This window comes from Lonchura striata, chromosome 1 (assembly GCF_046129695.1).
Source record: "Lonchura striata isolate bLonStr1 chromosome 1, bLonStr1.mat, whole genome shotgun sequence".
Classification (NCBI taxonomy): domain Eukaryota; kingdom Metazoa; phylum Chordata; class Aves; order Passeriformes; family Estrildidae; genus Lonchura; species Lonchura striata.
The window spans coordinates 123913393-123933053 of NC_134603.1; the positions used below are offsets into that span (position 1 = coordinate 123913393).

General features: G+C 40.2%; 1 protein-coding gene across 5 annotated transcripts; it reads left to right on the forward strand.

Moving 5' to 3' along the window:
* The first annotated feature begins 28 nt into the window (after nucleotides 1–28).
* On the forward strand, nucleotides 29–14486 carry HNRNPA2B1 (heterogeneous nuclear ribonucleoprotein A2/B1). 5 transcript variants are annotated; one of them, XR_013340962.1, is made up of 12 exons: nucleotides 29–247; nucleotides 5305–5415; nucleotides 6290–6436; nucleotides 7667–7877; nucleotides 8214–8315; nucleotides 8417–8506; nucleotides 8998–9060; nucleotides 9523–9642; nucleotides 9907–10029; nucleotides 11777–11859; nucleotides 12011–13317; nucleotides 14145–14486. XR_013340962.1 is itself a non-coding variant. In XM_021538213.3 (11 exons), the coding sequence occupies exons 1-10, from the start codon at nucleotides 218–220 to the stop codon at nucleotides 11836–11838; spliced, it is 1059 nt and encodes a 352-aa protein (XP_021393888.1). In that variant the 5' UTR covers nucleotides 29–217; the 3' UTR covers nucleotides 11839–11859; nucleotides 12011–14486. The 5 variants fall into 5 exon arrangements, 4 of the variants coding, with proteins under 4 accessions (XP_021393888.1, XP_021393890.1, XP_031359715.1 ...); XM_021538213.3 differs by having other exon boundaries at nucleotides 12011–14486; XM_021538215.3 differs by having other exon boundaries at nucleotides 13187–14486.
* The last annotated feature ends 5175 nt before the right edge of the window (nucleotides 14487–19661 follow it).

Genomic DNA, 19661 nt, shown 5'->3' on the forward strand with positions numbered 1-19661 from the left:
GGAGAGCGGCGCGGCGGTGGCGGGCTGGGCTGGGCTGGGCCGGGCGAGCTCTGCGCGCCGGCGGCTGTGACGGGGCAGAGCGCACGACGCCGCCGCCGCCTACGCGCGAGCCGCTACAACCTCCGACCGTCGTCGCCGCCGGCACAGGAGGGGGGCCAAGACGTCTCTCCAACGCGGGGCGAGCGCAGGACCGCGCCAGGCGTCCAAAAGAAGGAAGATGCCTCGCGGCGACAGGGAAAGCGACTGGGTAAGCCTGGGGGAGCGGGCGGGGTTGGCGGACCCCGAGAGCCACGGCCGCCATCATGGCGGCCGCAGCGAATGCGCTTCGGGCCGATGCTGCCCGCCGCCGCGGAGCGAGGCCCTCGATCGGGGCGGCCGGGCGGGCCCCGGGCGTGGGGAGGGCAGGCGAGGAGCGCTGGCGTAGGTTTGAAGCTCGTTTGGAGGGGCCCCCTTTGGAGGGCGGCCATTTCCCGCGTTGCGGCGGGGAGGCCTGGGTGTGAGCAAGGGCGGGGGGAGGGAAGGGGGCTCGGGAAGCTGCGGGGCTCTGGGGCCCGAGAACTCATTCATAAGTGGGAAAAGGGGTCGGGGGAGTCGGCTGGGGAGCCTTCACTGCAGCCAGGAGAGCTGCGGGTGGATCCGCGGTGAAGCTGAAAGGGAGGGGGAGCAGAGGGGGCGGGAAGAAAGGAGCTGCTCCAGCGCCATTTCTTTGGCGCGCGGGGCGGCAGCACTCACCCTTTGTCGCGGTGCGCGTAGGGCCGCCGGAGAGGGAAAAAAGGAGGGGATGAAGGAGAAGAAGAGGACAGCGCGGCGGAGCGGGCAGCACGCCCGATGCCGATGGTGCGGGCTAGAGCGGAGCGAGCTGCGGCGAAGTCCGCCTCCCTCCGCCGGGGCCCCGCGATATATCGCACTTGTGCCAAAATCTGTGTAACTTTCACTTCCTCCTGCCTGGGCGGAGGAGGAAGGGGGCCAGGGCGAGGTTTCGGGGAGCGATGCGCTGCCGCCCCCGACTAATAATAACGCCGAGGTTTGTGCCTTCGGGGCCTTTTGTCAATTTCCATAAAAAAAACCAAACAAAATTGAGTGCCAGTAGCGTTCGAGGCCGCTACGGCTGCGCTCGGGCACGTCTCGCGAGCCTGTCGATGGTCAGAAACTGCCGAGTTGGCTGAAGTAGTCGGTGACTTGCTGCGTCTTTCTGTCCGGAAATTGCCGAGCTGGCCCCGAGCGCCATTTTCGCGTGCTGCGGCAGATTCCGGAAATTACCGAAGCGAGTCGAATGGGCTTCCATTCCTGGTTCGGCTTTTTCCGGCGGCTGTCGAAGCGGATAAGCTCGACGACGACAGCTCCTTCGGCTCATTTCGGAGACGGCCATTACTAACGGAGTCGATGACTTTCATTACACGATAAAAACACGTAGGGGCATTATTCAGAATTGCAGCCCCTTTGGAGATATTTAAGCTCCAGATCCTGTAGTTTTTTTTTTCTTTTTTTTTTTCTTTTTTTTTTTTTTTTTTAATTAATTAAACCTCGGAAGCGAGCCCGAGCTGGAGTACGAGGGCGCTAACACTACGCGGAGCTGAATTTCAAATTACGTAACAGCTCAGGCAGCCATTACCGACCAGTTGTACGGTACTCTCGAGCGGGAATACATAAACCATGAAGAACATGGTACGTGGAATGGGTGGATTTAGACCTTGCTTTTAAGGAGGGAGACGCGTTTGCTTGTGTAGACAGAGTGAATTTTTTCGGGACTCAGAATTACAAGCAAGCTTGAGTCGTCCGCACAAGTCCAGGCGCTGCCGCCGGTCGCAGCGCGGGGCGGATGCTGGATGTCTTTGCGCAGAGGAAGGTTTTGGAAGCGGCGACTGGGGCTGGCGCACAGCCGGGCGAGGCGGCGGAAGCTGCGGTAACCGCGCATGGCGGACAGCGCGTTCTTGAGCCCGTGGCCATGGCTATTAGCTGCGCTGCTGCTGAGGTGTCGGAGGAGCGGGGGGAGTCTGAGCCCCGCGGGCTGGGGGGGCCGTCTTGGCCCCCCGAGGCGCGGAGCGGCCGAGCGGCGCTGCGGGTAATGGCGGTGGCGAGGGGGAGGGGTAAAATGGCGGCCTGGCTGGGACTCGCGTCTGCGAGAGGCACTGGGGATCCCTCCGGCAGAGTGGGCAAGGCGGGCGTCAGCTGTAGTCGTCTGGTATGCACGGGGGCGAGAAGGAGCGCTGGAGAGGCCTTAGTACCGTGTGTGTAGGTGTACGCTGGCAGCAATTCGCAGCGCTGTCCCTGGAGGCGGCGGCTGCTCCCGGGCGCCATTTTCCCCGCCCGGCTCGGGGCCGCGGTGTTCCCGCTGCCGCCACATGGTGGAGCCGGCGCGGCCGCTGCGTCCCGGCCGCCACAGGCGGCGAGCGAGCTGCCGCTGAGGGGTTGCGGAGCTCTGGAGTTCAGGGATTCCCCCTCGCTCGTCTCCGGTAAACATTGCTGTTACCCGAGTTCTTAATTCCGCTGTCAGCGTGGATTGTGTCTGCGCACGTTACAGCTATGTGAAACACCTTTCCTTTCTCTGGTGATTAATTTTTTAGTAAAGGCTATGCGTTTTTCAGTGCTTTCAAGTTGCTTTAAGACTGTGGAGTAAAGCTTAAAATACACACGCATGAAGATCCTACAGAGGTAGAAATTTCCCTTAGTGCTTTGTTCCTGCCACGGGCCATACTGTGGAAATCTTGAAAGAGGTGTTAACCTCCAGCTTTTATATTGTGGCCTTTCCTAGGTATGAGGTGTCTGTCTGTAGCAAAAGAGTATTTTCCTTAGGACTCTATGAGACACTGGCATGATGATAGTTATTGTACATTTTATACCTTCAGCACAAACTTTAGATGTGCAGAACTCTCTGGACTTTGGTAGGTTAGTGTTAGGCCAACCAGAGCTTCTTCAGACTGGCTCATTTGAGACAGATAGTTTATCTGCATCTAGAGATTTCGTGTTAGTGGAGCAGCGTGTGTGCTGTTTTCGCACAGTGGTTTTCATTAAAGAACTGGTAATTAATTTCGTTATTGCTGTTTTCTGACGTGTGGTGCTTAGATGTTCTGGGTAGATCATGACCCTAAATACATCTGTAAAATGCATTACTATTCTGTTTAATGTCTGTTAGTTATATGTAGTATATTTTTATAATTGTTATTGTATATTTTATAATTTTACAATTGTTTCTTGAGTTCTGTTTGCAGGTTTGTAGCTGTTTTCAGGGGGTAACAATAACACTGGAAAAAATCCTGCCTGTCTACTAAACTTACTTAATTCTCATATTTTTATAATAATGTCCTTTATTAAATGGGTGGTAATAGATTTCATAGATCTACAAAAAAAACCACATTTTTATATCCAACTGTAAGCAAGTGGTCCCTAATTCTCAAGCAGCAGAACTGAAGGGAGGATTTTTATTTTTGCAGTATTGTTGCTTAAAAATTTTTCTTTGCTCTTTTACTCAAAATTAATAAATAATACTATGACATATGGTGAATATGTTTTTTTTATACTGGTCTGGTGTGCAGTGTTCTTTGTTCCTTTTATGTGATGAGGTGAAAAGGAATTAGTTGAAACATGTGTCTGCTGCTTGTGAACATGTGTCTTATTTTGCTTGTCCTTTTGTCTAAGGAGGAGACAGTACTAGCTTTCTTTGTGTTCTTAGAAGAAAAATAACTAGATCCAACAGCAGAGTCAAATATTTTTCAAGAGAAATTTGAACTGATCAATCTTAAATAGAGTATGTATTTGGAAGAAGGAGGGGAGAAAGTTGACTTCCTTGTCAGACTGCAGTATGAAAGGCTGGTAATACAGAGGTGTATTTTGAAAAAAAAACCCTGGGTTGTCACTGCCTACGGTAATTGTACTGTGTTACATGCATCTTGATCCAGGCCTACCTTGGACAACTTCAGAAAATACATTGGTCTGTGTGCAGATTGGCTTAATTCTTCCAAAAGCATATGTACACAGAAATATTTTGCTTGTTTTCTTAGTCTCAGTGTTTTTCTAGTTCTTTTTTTAAAATTTATCTTAATCCCCATTGCACAATTAATCATGTTGTGTTTGTCAGTTACACCTCCTGCTGTAATGTTTGAGTTGTATATAAAGCAACCACTACACTAATGAAAACACAGCCAAAGGCCCAAGCATATTTTCTTGATTATTAAAGTTAGTTAACAGTATAAAGCTGAAGTGATTTGGTTTGAGTTCTCTTGTCCAGAAGAGTTCTCTTCAAAACAACATTCCAAAATAATAAATGTGTGGAAGGGGACTACTTGTTAGTGCATTTTTTAAGTATTTGGCATGAAATTTTCACATGTATGAGCTAGTGATACTTTTGTATGTAGAAACTGGCAATTAAAAGGCCTGCTTTGTGTAAAAAGTTTCTGTAAAAGTGCTTTGAACTGGTAGAAGTCAGAAGGTTCTCCTTTCTGCTTTAGTTTACCAATAAATACAAAAAAGTAAATGCAGTACTTTATTACTGGTCGTGTTTTTGTTGGGTTTGTGTGGGTTTTTTATGATGCTGTTGTCATTGCATAATAGTTCTCGGCTTAACAAGTGCAGTGATCATTTCCCTGCAAGAAATTAAAGTGTTATTGAAAGCATGATATTAGTGGATATGAATATGTATTACTCACATTTCTACTTCGAGAAAAATTATTTTAATGGTACTCCTGGTGAGAATGTATAGGTTTGTTGATAATTCCAGAGGTGTGGGATCCCAGATTAATTTTACAAATGCTTGAGTTTCACTTGTTTTAGTAATTATGGAGGAAAATACGAATTTTTAACCTGTTGTAGAAAATATTTAGTTGCCTTTAGTTGATTTTTACTTAAAATGCCTTGGATGAATAGTAAGGTAGTATTAATGTAAAACAATTTAAGCCAGGATGGTTTTTATAAATGAATGTTATCCGGGATAGAATCAGACAGTATTTTTTGTAATAAAAACAAATCTCAAAGTTCTCATTTTCATTTTCTTTAAAAAGCATCTCATATGGGTCTTACAGAGGGATGTTCTCAAAGTCTTCAAGTGTGGTCCCTTGTTCTTGATATCTGGAGGGAGACACAGGAAAAAGGACTAAAAAAATATGTATTGTAAAAGTGGATCTATAGAATTGCATAAATTGCTTAATTTCTTTATTAGGGGTAGAGCCTTTATAAAAGCAGGTCACATTTTGAAAATAAGTCTTACTGAAAGTCTTTGATGCTTAAGAAAATCTTGGATAGTGTCTGGTTTGCTAATGCAGAGGAGGTGTTTCAAATTACATTCATGTAATCTTTTTTTTCCTGTGGCAGAGGGAAAAGGAGCAGTTCCGCAAACTGTTCATTGGCGGCTTAAGCTTTGAAACCACAGAAGAAAGCTTGAGAAGTTACTATGAGCAATGGGGAAAGCTTACAGACTGTGTGGTAAGTTTAGCATACCAGTACATAGCAATGGCATGGGATGTGTAGGAATTTTAAATGTTTGAATTTCTGGGTAGCTTAGAGAAGATGGAATATTAGCTTTTAATGGTACACAGTTTATACACTGTTCAGTTCATTGTAGCAGTGCATAAATTTTACTCTTGTAAAATCGAGTTAGGGAACATTCACAATCTGTTTTCTGTCAAATTCTCCCAGATTATCTCACCACTGATTTCAACAGTTCAACTTCAGTATTGTTGTCTGAAGTGCATTAGGAGGTACTTACAGAGAGCACTGTTACATCTGTGTGGTTGGTAACATTTGGCAAAAAGCTGGTATTGTAGTAAGCAGCTTCAGTAAAGCTGGAAAAAGATGTCTTTCTCTGATGTTTTCATAGAGTTATTAAGGTTGAAAGAAACCATTTAGGTCGTTGACTGTTGAACCAAGCACTGACAAGTTTATCACTAAACCACACCCATAAGCACTGCGTTTGTGTGTCTTCTAAATACCGACAGGGATGGTGGCTCTGGTAGAAGTTCTATGCTGAATTGTCTTGGGAGCAGTAAGTAATAACACAGGTTTTAAAGTCTGTGGTCTTCATGAAGCTTAAAAGAAATTGTGTAATTTTTTTGCAAAAATGAACATAAATATAAATGCACCTCACTGATCTAGCAGCATTTCTGAGTTCACTAAGTATTGGAGGACAACAGTGGTTTGAATTGCTTTGATCCCAAGCAGTGTCATTCATATTAAATGAACAGTGTCTGCTACTTTACTATAATTGTGTTTTAAGCTTACACATTTACTCTTAATCGTGTTAGCAAAAAGCTTAATATGAGACAGGTATAAATAGTTTAAATGTCTTTATTGATTTTAGGTAATGAGGGATCCTGCAAGCAAAAGATCAAGGGGGTTTGGTTTTGTAACATTCTCTTCCATGGCTGAAGTTGATGCAGCTATGGCTGCAAGACCTCACACGATTGATGGAAGGGTGGTTGAGCCTAAGAGAGCTGTGGCTAGAGAGGTGAGTATAGCTTTGAAAGCAGATGCTTCTCATGCTTTGAAAAATACCTCTTTTGGTCAGATTGTTAGGCTTTGTTCTTGTTTGAAATTGGCTGGGTTTAAATTACCTGTTCAAAGCCCATAGTTGGGGTACTATTTCCCATACTTTTGGTCTCTTATATAAATGTCTATTATTACAGTGAATTATTATGTTATTCTGGTTGTGGAATCATGTCTGCAAGGAGCACATCTGGGGTGTGAAAAGTGTTTTAGCAAATGTGTTATGTTGAATATCCGTAGTTATGCAGATTCCAGAGTAACTCTTCCCTGGAATAGTTCCTATTACAAGCCTCAAATTAATAAACTCCTGTCAGTCTTCCTGACTATTCCAAGATCCTTCTAGGGTATTTCTAAAAGGTAGATAAAACCAGAGAATGTAGTCGGGAAACTTTTCCACTGCTGATGTACAGAATCGTGTGTGGACTTGTGCTGGTTTTAGCCACAGACATACTTGATTTCCATTCAGGATGCAAATTAGGGGTTTGTGTACAGGAATGAAGTGAACATGTAAGCCAGGTTACTGTGGCACAGAGGTACTTGAGGAGCAAGAGTGGGTTATAAGGCAAGTTCTGTTCACCACACAGAAGCTCTGGGAGGGTTTACCAGATTAAGGTTGGACTGAGGTGTTTAATACGTTTGGACTGATGAGCTGGTTTTGAATGAGCTGTCCAAAGGTATGGGGAAATGGAAATCGTAATCCTTTCCATTCTCTGCAGAATGCAGGGTTGGTTAGCTTTGGAAAAAGGTAATTACAGCAGCATGTGTATATACTGTTTAATGGTGTTAAAATGCATAGTTGTGAATTTGCTGAGGTTGAAGGACCTTGATACAAGTGGAATGTGAGTTCACTGCTGTTGTGGAATTGGGCAGAAGAAGCTGATGCATCTTTGTCTAAATAATTACAAAAGTCATGCTCTAACTTATTAAATACTTGTAGTGCTTTCAAACAGTTGATCTGTATAGTTTTTCAGTGCTTTTAAAGCTTTGATATAAAAAGAGGAGTAGAGACCTCAAAGTAACCCTGTGTTACTTTCCTCTCAAAAGGGCCCCTAATTTAGCTTGCAAGGTCATGCTGCATAAAAGTGCTTGAAAAAAATTGTAGTTTATCTGAATTCTATTCCTGAAATCCAGGTAAAATGGTGCTTTATGAAATTGGGTTTTTTTGTGCTAATTTAGAAATTTCTTTTAACAGGAGTCTGGAAAACCTGGTGCTCATGTTACTGTGAAAAAATTATTTGTTGGTGGTATTAAAGAGGACACTGAAGAGCACCACCTTCGTGACTACTTTGAGGAGTATGGAAAAATCGACACTATTGAAATCATTACAGACAGACAGTCTGGTAAAAAGAGAGGGTTTGGATTTGTTACATTTGATGACCACGATCCTGTGGATAAAATTGTATGTAAGTAATTTCACTCTTTCTTTGGATAGTATTATTAATAATAATAAAATAATAAAAATAATAATATAAAAATAATAAAATAATTTAAAAATATACAGCCTTGGTGTAAAGCTAAACTTAGAGACAATGGGATTAGTTACATGCCTGTATTTGCTACATCACAGGTTGCTAAATTGTGTGGGAATGTGTATTTTGAATGTGTTGTCATCCTTGTTAAAAAATTGTATGGCATTTTGTGTTGTTTCGTATGATTCAGAATGTGTTTGGATTGGAAGTCTGATATTCTGACTTCTTGCCAGTTAAATGCTGATAGCCTGTTACTTGATACGGTTACAGTGCAGAAGTACCACACCATCAATGGACATAATGCAGAAGTAAGGAAAGCCCTCTCTAGACAGGAAATGCAGGAGGTTCAAAATTCTAGGAGTGGGAGAGGAGGTATGTATAATAATGGTTATATGTAATAAGTAACAGTTTGTGGTTGATTTTTGTGTTCGTTTTCCACAATCTCACTACTTATAAATGTTAAACTGATACAGGGAACTTTGGTTTTGGTGATGCTCGTGGAGGTGGTGGCAACTTTGGTCCAGGACCCGGCAGCAATTTCAGAGGGGGAGCTGGTAAGACAGGCATGTTTGTAGCATTTACATTTTTTACCTTATTAACGTGTCTTTCTGGTTCTGGATAACTTTGTCTGCTGTGGTTCTGTTTAACTTAAATGCACCTGTAGCAGTTGAGAGAATTTTTGGGGAAAGTAATTTGTAAGTGAAGTTGTGTTTTGGTTTTTTTGTTTTGTTTTGTTTGTTGTTTTTTAGTTGTTTTTGAGGATTTTTTTTAGCTTCTATTGAAAGCCAAAAGTAATATAAATTATTTGCTAAGAAGGTCAGATTTCTCTGGTTCTCTGCAGCACTTGCCTGACATTTTAAAACTGGGTACCATACAAACATAAGAAAAGGAAAAATGTAGAGTGATGACTGGATGTTTCGCTTTATTTTTCTGAAGTTAATTGTACAGAAATTGAAAATTTCTGCCATTTAGCTCTTATGGTCATAAGAGTTTGAGAATTGGACTCGTTTGCTACAGGTAAATTGAAATCCTTTGGGTTTTTTTCTCCTAATAGATGGATATGGAAGCGGCCGTGGATTTGGTGATGGATATAATGGGTATGGTGGAGGACCTGGAGGTTAGTTTGCTGTTGTGGTGATTTATTTTTCTCTCATTAAGAAACACTTGCATATTTATATACATATGTATAAAATTTATCTGAATTACAACATTTTGTTGGCTTGAAAAATGTACATGGTTGTTGGCTTATGTCAGATTCCCATATGGCAAATTGTATGGTTATTTCTTGGACAATATTCTTTTCTTTAGGATAAGAGTGGGTCTTAAATTTCCTAGAAAATGAAGATTTTCCTTAAATCTTTCAGTTGAGGTCTTTAGGCAGTCTGATTGTTGGGGTTTGGTCATAGTTCAGTTAGGGAGGGAGTTGGTGTGTGCTTTAAAAAATACTGTCCATAGAAATTCCCTTAGAAAACTACCTTTTTCTTTCTCTTTGTTCTTCTAAACGGAAAAATATTCCTTATGTATAATTTTGGTGCATTTTATATTGAAAAGCTCATTTAAAAGGATTATGTTCTCACAGGTGGCAACTTTGGTGGCAGTCCTGGTTATGGAGGAGGAAGAGGAGGCTATGGTGGAGGAGGACCTGGTTATGGCAACCAGGGTGGGGGCTATGGAGGTGGTTATGACAACTATGGAGGAGGTAGGCTTAGTGTTCATGTTCAAGCATTTCAGTTAAAACTTACTGCAAGTCATTTGGGTAGGGGGGAGGGTAGTTCGGAAGTGTTGTGTAAGGAAGCTGTTGTTTTTCAAGTAGTATGAAATAGAATGAAAACATTGGTGCATGCACTGCTGGAATACATGTGAGTTTGTACTTAATTTACAATTTTTAGAATGGAGTGTCTTTGAGTGTTGCATCCAGTTTAACTCATGTAGTTATTGCTCCCCTTTTGTGTTGATAATACAGGCAATTATGGAAGTGGAAACTATAATGATTTTGGCAACTACAACCAACAACCTTCAAATTATGGTCCTATGAAGAGTGGAAATTTTGGTGGCAGCAGGAACATGGGGGGACCATATGGTGGAGGTATTGTATATGTCCTGTGTATTTATTTTTGGCCGGAGTTGGGTGGACTTCTAGGACTTTGGGGGAAATAGAAGAGAAAACATGGGGTAACTGTTGAACTAAAAAATGGTAGACTGAGATTAGATATTAGGAAAAAATTTACTCTGAGGGTGATGAGGCGCTGGAACAGGTTGCTCAGAGGTGGTGTGAGTGCCCCATTGCTGGCAGTGTTCAAGGCAGGGTTATGTGGGTGGGGCTTTGAGCATCCTGGTCTAGTGACAGATAACCCTGCCCATGGCAGAGGCATTGGAAAAGATGACCTTGAGAGGTCCCTTCCAATCCAGGTTATTCTATGTGATTCCAAGGTGGATATGCAGAAATTGGATAACTTCTGCAATAGATGGGCTGCAGTGCCTGTGTTCTTTCTGCAAGTTTGCTTCAGTGTCTCATCTTGAGTTTGTAAAGCTTGTCTCAGTGTTACGGACAGGCTTACAAGGAAAACTTTTAAAGTAACAAAAAAAGGAGGCCAGTTAATTAAAAACAAGTAAGCCTGTTTATTACAAACCCAACAACTGGAAGCAAAAGCCTCTGGCTAGTCCGGAGACTGTTTCAACAACTTAGTAAGTGTAACCTAGGGCTGTTTCCGAGGAAACCGGCTCCGAGGAAAGACCCGGGTGTCAGACACCCCAGGCTTTTTAAAGTCTCTCTCTTGTCTCCTGACTGGGGCGCTCAGAATCCGTGCTAAGTCTGTTTCTCTGTTGCTGATTGGCCCATGATTTGGTACAGTCTTGGCCAGTTGTTTTGGGATTCTCGCCTCCTATTGATAGGTCTCTCTTCCAATCTTGATTCAAGCTCTGGCTGTGCTCCATGATGCAATACTTCTGGAAGCTTCTCTGCCCCCTCTACAAAGATTGGCATCTCCTCTCCGGTTCCACTCCCCTTTTATACATGCACAACAGTACTGAGTTTTAAAATAACTAATCACAATATGTTACTTGTATCAACAGCATCCAACCCTGTATATACCTTGTTAACTACATGTCTAATCACAATTTGTTACTTGTACCAGCAACATTTAACCTTGTATATACATTGAAAACTACATTGCCCAAAAGTTTATAAATTTTTTTGTTAGTAACATCAGGAAAATTAATTTTTATTACTTTGAAACATAAAACATACTAACTTTTTGCACAGTGTTGTAGAATTTCGAGTTTAAATAGTCTATTTCATGTTCATTGCTGTCAGCTCACACTATTTGGAGAGAGTCTAGTTACTAGAATAATTAAGTAACTAGAGTCTAGTCTAGGTACTTAATTTCCAGCATATTTGCTGTGAGTTCTTTGTATCTTTCTCTTGTGCCTTTTTTTTCTGAGATGTCCTGCTTTTTGTTGTCTAAGAATTACTTAATACGGAATATTAGGTTTGTGAAATGGAAACTGAAACATGAAGCCCTTTCTTGTAAAGTTTAGCCTGCAAGCAAATTCAGCCCTCACAGGTTCAAGATAGCACAGTGCATCAAATTACATGTGGCACTGTTGAATCTTCTAAGATTTCAGCATATAGTTGCTTCCTGTGGCAGTCTTTGGAGGTTCTTTAGAGGAAGACCGTGTTAGATGTTAGAAGTCTGTGTTGCAAATGCTGTCCCTGGAAGTAAAGCAGATGTTACTTTCCAATTAGTCAAGCTTTGATTGCTTCAGTCACAACCTTTCCTAGATTAAAAAAATGTACTGATGGGACCATTCCATTTTGTGTTCTGCAACTGCAGGGAACTATGGTCCCGGGGGCAGTGGAGGAAGTGGTGGATATGGAGGGAGGAGCCGTTACTGAGTTTCTTCAAGCATGCCATGGGTAAGTATGTTTTTAACTGTTAAAATTGCAGTGATTCTTGAGAGTAGCTGCAGGAGTTAAAAGCTTTTTAGGATATTATCTTTCCTTTAAAAAATGGTTAGATGAATAATTTCATAACCTATTTTTTTACTCTTTACTTCTGTTGAAACAGGCTTCACTGTATAAATAGGAGAGGATGAGAGCCCAGAGGTAACAGAACAGCTTCAGGTTATCGAAATAACAATGTTAAGGAAACACTTATCTCAGTCATGCATAAATATGCAGTGATATGGCAGAAGACACCAGAGCAGATGCAGAGAGCCATTTTGTGAATGGATTTGGATTATTTAATAACATTACCTTACTGTGGAGGAAGGATTGTAAAAATGCCTTTGAGACAGTTTCTTAGCTTTTTAATTGTTGTTTCTTTCTAGTGGTCTTTGTAAGTGTAGAAGCATTCCTTTGATAATGTTAAATTTGTAAGTTTCAGGTGACATGTGAAACCTTTTTTAAGATTTTTCTCAAAGTTTTGAAAAGCTTTTAGCCAGGATCATGGTGTAATAAGACATAACGTTTTCCTTTTAAAAATTTAAGTGCGTGTGTAGAGTTAAGAAGCTGTTGTACATTGATGATTTTAATAAAATAATTCTAAAGGAAATATTGTGTAATTTTAGATTTTTTTTTTAATACTGTAAAATAAGGCAAGGAGTGGGTAGTATAAGGTCCCACAAATAATACAAAGATGTTGTTGTACGTGTAAAATTTAATGCTGGTGAGAAAAAGTATGTTGTCTGTAAATTACCAGGTTTAAAATATCTAGGTAACTTAAGGGGTATCTCTGCAAGGAGAAACACCTTTTTAGATTTTTTAGATGCTGCTTCTTCAATGGCAAGGAAAGGAAAAAGCCCCTGCAAGGTACTCTTCCAGGGACGCAGGTCTAGTACAAGAGAACTCTTGAAAACGTCACTAAAAGTTCAGCCAGTCTTAAAAAGCTGTGCTGTATCTCTGCAAAGCTTTAACTGCGGTAGATTGTTTATAAGGATGGCAACGAAGGCTGAGGGTGTAGAGCAAAATAGTTCTAAGCTTCAGTTAAACTTCTTTAGGTAAGATCTTATTTACTTTTCCTTTCTAAATGTTTCAAAACCGAGAAATTAATAATGTATGACAGTATTCTTTCAGTATAGTGATTATCATTATGTAGTTTAACATATAGCAATGAATTGAATTAACAATTACAAATTGAAAAGAAACTTGTAAATCCTGTTTTATTGTATTATTAAATTATTTTTTACAAAAAAAATTTGTTAATTTCAGATACTTAACATATTTTTTTCCTACTGGAATCTAGCTATGATATGAACCCTGGACAAGCATAGACTGCTGCCACTGTACACTGCTACAGTTGAACAAATGAGACCTGCAAGTGTCCATTAGTAAAGCTTTGCAAGGGTTCCATCCCTGGTGTTGGTAGTTAAAATGGTAGGTCACAAGTTAATTAAATCATACAACTTTATTTTTGCATCCTGCAACATTTTCTTTTTTCTTGGGAGTCTATGCATTATGGTGGTTGCAAGGTAATGCAATGAAGGTAGTTCTGTGCTGTTGAAAATGAACTATGTTGTTACGTGTCTTGTCTGCTGTAATCTATTCTATATAACACATTTCATCCTGAAGGTTCCCAAGTAACTAGACTGTTTACGTGTAAGGAAAAATTTCACCACAGAATACATCTGCCTCTGTGAAGGAATGTGTCGTCCATTCTTTTAACAGCTGCATAAGCAGTTCTTTATGAGGGCAAGTAAAACCTTCAAATGAAACTGCAGGTGGTATTTCATAAGTGTACAATGTATTTATGTAAATTGGAATTTGGCTAGAATGTTGAGGTTTCCACCATTTTTTATAGTTCTTGCAGCTAACAAACCTTAGTGCCAAATTTAGTCAGCCTTACTCTCATTGCATTGAATGTTTGCACCTCAAATTGATGGAAATTGTATCAAGTAATGAATGAATTATTCAGAGTAAGGGTGGCACACTCTACTAGATTTGGTTTTAAATAAAAATCAACAAAACCTATCCAAAAAAAAAGGCAACCAAAAATGCCTTAATTTCAAAGTTCATAGCCTCTAAAAGGCTACCCATTGAAGAACGTGGACTCAGCTAACAAAAGTCCTGTTCCTTTTGTGTTAGACACACCAGTGAACTGCTTATACTTTTTTTTTAAAAAATGGCTGAAGTTCCCCTATTGATAATTTGGTTTAGACATATGTGATAAACATCTTCAGATACACTTTTTTTTTCTTTGGCAGGAAGGTGCCATGCTGCAGGTAACTAATGAAGAAGTGGTCAACCACAGAAACGCTTCAAGAAATAAGAAATTCTGTATCATCAGAAAATAGTTGTTTTTGCTGCCTTCATTAAAAATCTAGAGGTTAAATGAATACTGATAAAACATCACAATTAGTACAGCTCCCTGTAATGATGGGTTTTTTAAATTACAGTAATGTCTTGTAAACCTTTCGAATAAAATTCAGATTCATTAGGAGAAACAAATCACTAATGTTAAAGTAGCAAACATTCTGTGAGTAGAAAGTTTAACTACATATATTTATAACTTTCATAGCTTTAAAATAAAGTATTTTTATACCAAAGTAGTTCTAGTGTAATGCTTAATAAAGACTTAGTGTGTATCTAACATTAAATAATGTTTATGTTTAGACCCTTTCATGATTTGAAACATTCCATTTTGAGGTGAATTTAAAACAGAATCAGTTTGATACGTGTGTTCATGGAACTTGTTTCTCTGACCATGGACATCTGTTCTCTTTTGGGAGAAACAGTGCTGCAAATTTAAAAGTGCTGATGTCTTTGCTGTTGGACACAAGTGCTTAAAAGTAGCTTCTTTTTTTTTTTTTTTTTGTGTGTGTTTTATATTACCTCATACTTTCCTGTTAACAAAACTACGACCTAAGTCAAGTTTGTCAGATTGCAATAGGACAAGAGCTTTTTTTTTCACTTTTAAAGTGCTTTTAGCATGAAGACAGACATACTGACTGGAATGTAGAGTTCCTGCTGTGTAAAACTGTATTACCCATAGTTGCATTCAGGGGTGCGCAGAAAATACCAAAACAAAAATGGCCAAACCAAAACCATTAAAACAAACACCAAGTGTGAGCTTGAGAAAGCTTCAGTTGGGAGTGTATTTAAGGGAAGGTACCTTGAGGTTATACTATTTTAACCACTTATCTTCATGCATGGTTTATTCAAACCTTGGAATTTATATGCTTTGGCAGAATCATCATGTCTTTAACCCTTATAATACTGTTTAAGGATTCACATAAAGTTTTTTTCTCTTTCTTAAGTTGAACTTGAAATACTTGAATAGGTAACCGGTGGGCTGCAGTGGAAGCAGAAAATGAAGACACGCAAATCTGCTTTACTTTCTTCTTTCCCAACAGAATGACCAGATCATAAAAGAATTTGCCTTTCCCATAACTTAGATTTAGTTGACGGAGGTTTTTTCTTCACAGTTGGCCAGTCCGCATTCATACACCTTTATGAAAAACTAACAAAACGACTTCAAAGGGCAATAATTATTTTTTTGTTTAAAATACTATTTTGGTAGTGTAGCAATAAGGTTTAAATTTTACTTTAATTGAGTATGTTTCCAATAGGGGGGATGTTGTCATTTCGATCTGATGGCAGTAGGGGAAGGGAGTGTGTAGGGGGGACAGCACTGTGCAAAAATGAAATTACTGCATATTTCAAGTCTTGAAAACCTGGTGTCTTTAAGTTTCCTGAGGTCCTGCTGTTGAACTTTCGTAACTTTTCTCTTGGTATGGTCCTAAAAATTAAGGCACATGACAGTCAACAATGGTCACCAACAAATGTGGGAGACAAGTCACAGTTTTGAGTCAACCTGATACTAGAAGTTAGCAACTTCAAATGAAAGCAGTATTGTGTGGTTAACAATTTTGTCACTACAGACTTTGTCTTCCAAGTAAGTATAACATTACAGAGTTTCTAGGTACTAACAGCTGAGGATCAGGTTGTCAGTACTAGTAGTTTTCCTCCAGCGAACACTTTGTGCTGCAAACTGAGGGAAGAAAGAAAAACAACGTAACTTGTTGCTAACTTCTGTGTGAGCCAGAGAATGCCCAAAAATCGAGTATGACTTGTATTTATAAAGTGATGGTGAAAAGAGGTCACTAGTAGGGTTCAGGCCACTCAGACTTTGCGTTACTTACAATGAAAGTTGAATTTTGTTCACTTCTATTGTGCTGCAGGTGCTAAAAAACATTCCAGGAAAATGTGAACAATTGCTGTTAATACTGTAAAATGAACAGGACTTGGACTTTGTTATGTGTAGGAAAGCCTGTCTTCTTTTAGTTTGATGATGAATGTACATGATGTCTTGGTGATGAAGTCATACTTCTTCTGGGGAAGAAAACCCAAGCCCCCGAACTGGATCTGAGTTTTCAAACAGTTGTCAGATTTGCCTCATTGGAAGAGGATAATTTGCTGGGAATATACTGGGGCTGTGCATTCTCTGTAGGTTTAGTATTCCATTTGGTCTTTGAAGCAGAGTGCGTGATGCAAGTGAAACCCCCCATAGTAGTGCTGTTACTTCTTTTCCACCCAAGGGAGGAATGTTTATTGAGCCATAACATTCAGTATGTCTAGGAATGCATAGGTGTGTTACATGGAAAAGTTTGCCTAAGTGATAATCCATTTTGCCTGAAATACTGTCCCTTTTAACAGTCGCATTTTTGCTTTGCAGCTACTGTTGGTTTGTGTTGCACAGAAATTTTGTCAGGAGTTACTTACTCCAGTTAAAGAGCAAGAACGGGTTTGTTTATCTGGTTTGTTTATTAGCATTGTATAAATAATACCTGTGTGACTTGCCATAGAGTGCTGTGGATATTAGGTCAACAGTGTTTGGGCACCTCATCACAAAGTAGCTTGTGTGACCTCCCAGGCTGATTCACTGTATGAAAAAGGGTGACTGGGGGAAAGTTGTAGAAAATTGCTGTTACCAGCACTCTTTCCCTCCCCCCCCACCTCTGTGAGGTTCATTTTGGAGCATTCTTCTATGAAGATGGGTGGCTGGTGCTCTTCATGGAGTTCTAGTGCAGCAGGTGTCAAGTTGCAGTACTTCATGAGGTATACACTACAGTAATAAGACTTCACCTGGTTACATCTGCCATTTCTATTAATAAACAGTTTCTCTCTACAACCTGGTGTTGAGTGTCCTGTTGCCTCATTTATAGGTCTCTGCCAGCTCTGTCCTCAAGATTCTTATTAGAACTGTACTTCTGACTCCCACAGGATGAATTGATTAGTGTTTGTGTGTTTTGGTACAAAGTTTGACAAGTTGATATTCATGAAGGGCTTTGTCCATTCTTTTCCTTATTGAAGTTTGTTCTTCTCGTTCCCCCATCTAAAACTAGATTGTAAGCTCTTGAGCAGGAATATCGTTAGCTTGTAAAATTTGGCACTGTAAAAAGCCAAATCTATTGAATAAACATAAATTTTAAAGCTGCACTTCAGTGCAGTACTGTAGTGGTCATTCAAAGTGTGTGTGTAATGTTTCAGCAGAATGCTGTGTCTGTTCTGGGAGCTCTTGTTGGGAGGATGCCGCTGTGGGCAAAAAGCATGGATTGGGTGTTGCAGTTTGATGGAGTACTCTGCTTGTATTTACTGCTGGTGGATGTTTCTCCAGAGCAGGTGTGAATCTTGGAGCAGCCAGCAGGTAATGCTTCTTAGTACATGTTCCTGCCACAAATAACGGGAGTATGGTCTACATAGTGTTTTTTCCTTAATCTGACTTTCCTAACCTCTTGCAGATAAGCTCTTACAAACACAACAAAAATGCATTTTACCACTGAAGTGTTACAGACTACTTAAAAGCTTTGCCATGGGAACAGTATTTTAATGATCACTCCCACTTTGGTATTTCTGGTTTTTGTTGCTGTTGTCAGCAGCTATGTTTACAATCGTCAGCATAGTGGTTCCTAGTTATATTTTAAAAGTGTTTTCAGTCTAACTTCAGAGACTTCTGTTTCAACAGTACTAGTAAGGTAGGATGCAGCTTAATGACTTTGTTACATCTGGCTGCAGAGTACGTTTGATACCATATTGTGTCCTTCCACTCAATAAAGTTCCTGGTTGGTACACTTGGGATTTTGATTTTGTGAAAGTCTTGATCTGTCAATAAGAGAGGCTTTAGCCAGGTGTTACCCACATTTTACCGCCCTTTCAGTAATAACTTTGGTCGGTCCCGTTTACTTGAAAAGCTCGATTTTGTAGTGTCTATTTTAGTACAGAGGTTGTAAATACGGCCTAAGGCCAGTACATAAAGTGTATTAAAAGCCTAAGCTCTCTACCCTAACCATCTTCTGAGGATATGGAACTGGTAAAGCATAGCCAAGACCAGGCCATGTTTGGGAATTTTTGTTTGGTGTGGACTTTGTGTGTGTATTATGTCTGTTTGGAATTTTCTTTAAACACCAGGCTAGTTGCAGAAAGGGAAGACACCTCTAATGACTGTTTACTCCAGTTAAAACCAGGACATTTGTTTGAATTCTGCCTATGGTTTTGTCCTGTGTGCAGGCAGCTGATGGTTTGAAAAAATACGCATCCAGACATTACTACTGTTGCAGTCCACCCAAAATCAGTATTTCAGCTCAGTTTTTGTAGGAGTAGAGTTGTTCGTTGGGTTCTGAGGAACTGAGGTTCATACATCAGAGAAATACAGTTACTGGGCAATAATGACAGTTCAATTAGCTGAGGGCAGTTCTCAGTCCTTTACAATCTACAGATTTTCAGGGAATGGAATGGGATTGGGGCTGATGTCTTAAATGGATCAGTTGGAGTAAGCTGCTTTCCATTAGTAATTGTGTTCTGAAAGGGTTACAGGATGCTTTATTTTTGGCATGTACCAAAATTTAACTGTGCAGCTATTTCCCAGTTTGGTATATGCAAGACTCTGTTAGCAGCTGGCCTTAAAAAAAACCCCAGAGAGCTGACCTGCTGCTGCTACTGAAGGAGCGGGCACCAAAAAGTGTAGCTTTTTTTTTTTTTTTTTTTTTTTTTTTTTAATTAACTTTCCCATGTGAGGCCCTAAAGCAGAAATACTTGGCTTTCTGGATTTCTCAGTTGTGAGCCTAATGTATTAGCTATCAGAATTTATGCACATGAGCAGTGAATTTCATCATACGTATCTGATACCCATTGCATGTTATGGTTGGAGTTTGTGGTCTAGCCAGTAAACAAATCCTATGTGAATACCAATTAGGCTAGATATGTCACACTGGTGCTTAACCAACAGCAAGAAATTGCATAGCCTCAGGAATGGGACTTTCTGCTATGAATTTACACTTATCAATTTGAGACTCTGGTGAAACCAATAAAGAACGCATATACAAATTTACTTAAATAAATCTTTTAATAGAAAATGCTGAGAAAATTGTTCAAAAAGGCTGATTTCATTATTGATAATTCAGCGCACTTGGCACTATCTTAGGGCCCTCTTTTCAGAAAATGTCACTTGATAGTATCAGTTGTTACAGATAAGTGCAAACAGCTAATGTGACTTTCATGCTACTGGCAGTTTGCTTCTTCAGCAGGTGTAATTTGGCATTTAACCTTTTATGTGTAGTTGTTATGTGATTGGTTCAAGTGATATTTTTAATATACCTGAATGTAAGTTTAGTCCATTGTAATCATGCCATGACCAATGAAAACTTTTTAAATACCAGTTTTATGTGTTTTAATTATAAAATTAACAAGAAGTATTTGTTATCTAGAAATTAATATTAGTAGTT

Excerpts from the sequence above, each read along its gene's own strand:
- HNRNPA2B1 (XM_021538213.3), top strand. The coding sequence starts at position 218 with ATGCCTCGCGGCGACAGGGAAAGCGACTGG. Across the intron at positions 248-5,304 it reads GCGACAGGGAAAGCGACTGG|AGGGAAAAGGAGCAGTTCCG; the intron begins GTAAGCCTGGGG and ends TTCCTGTGGCAG. Across the intron at positions 7,878-8,213 it reads TCCTGTGGATAAAATTGTAT|TGCAGAAGTACCACACCATC; the intron begins GTAAGTAATTTC and ends ATACGGTTACAG.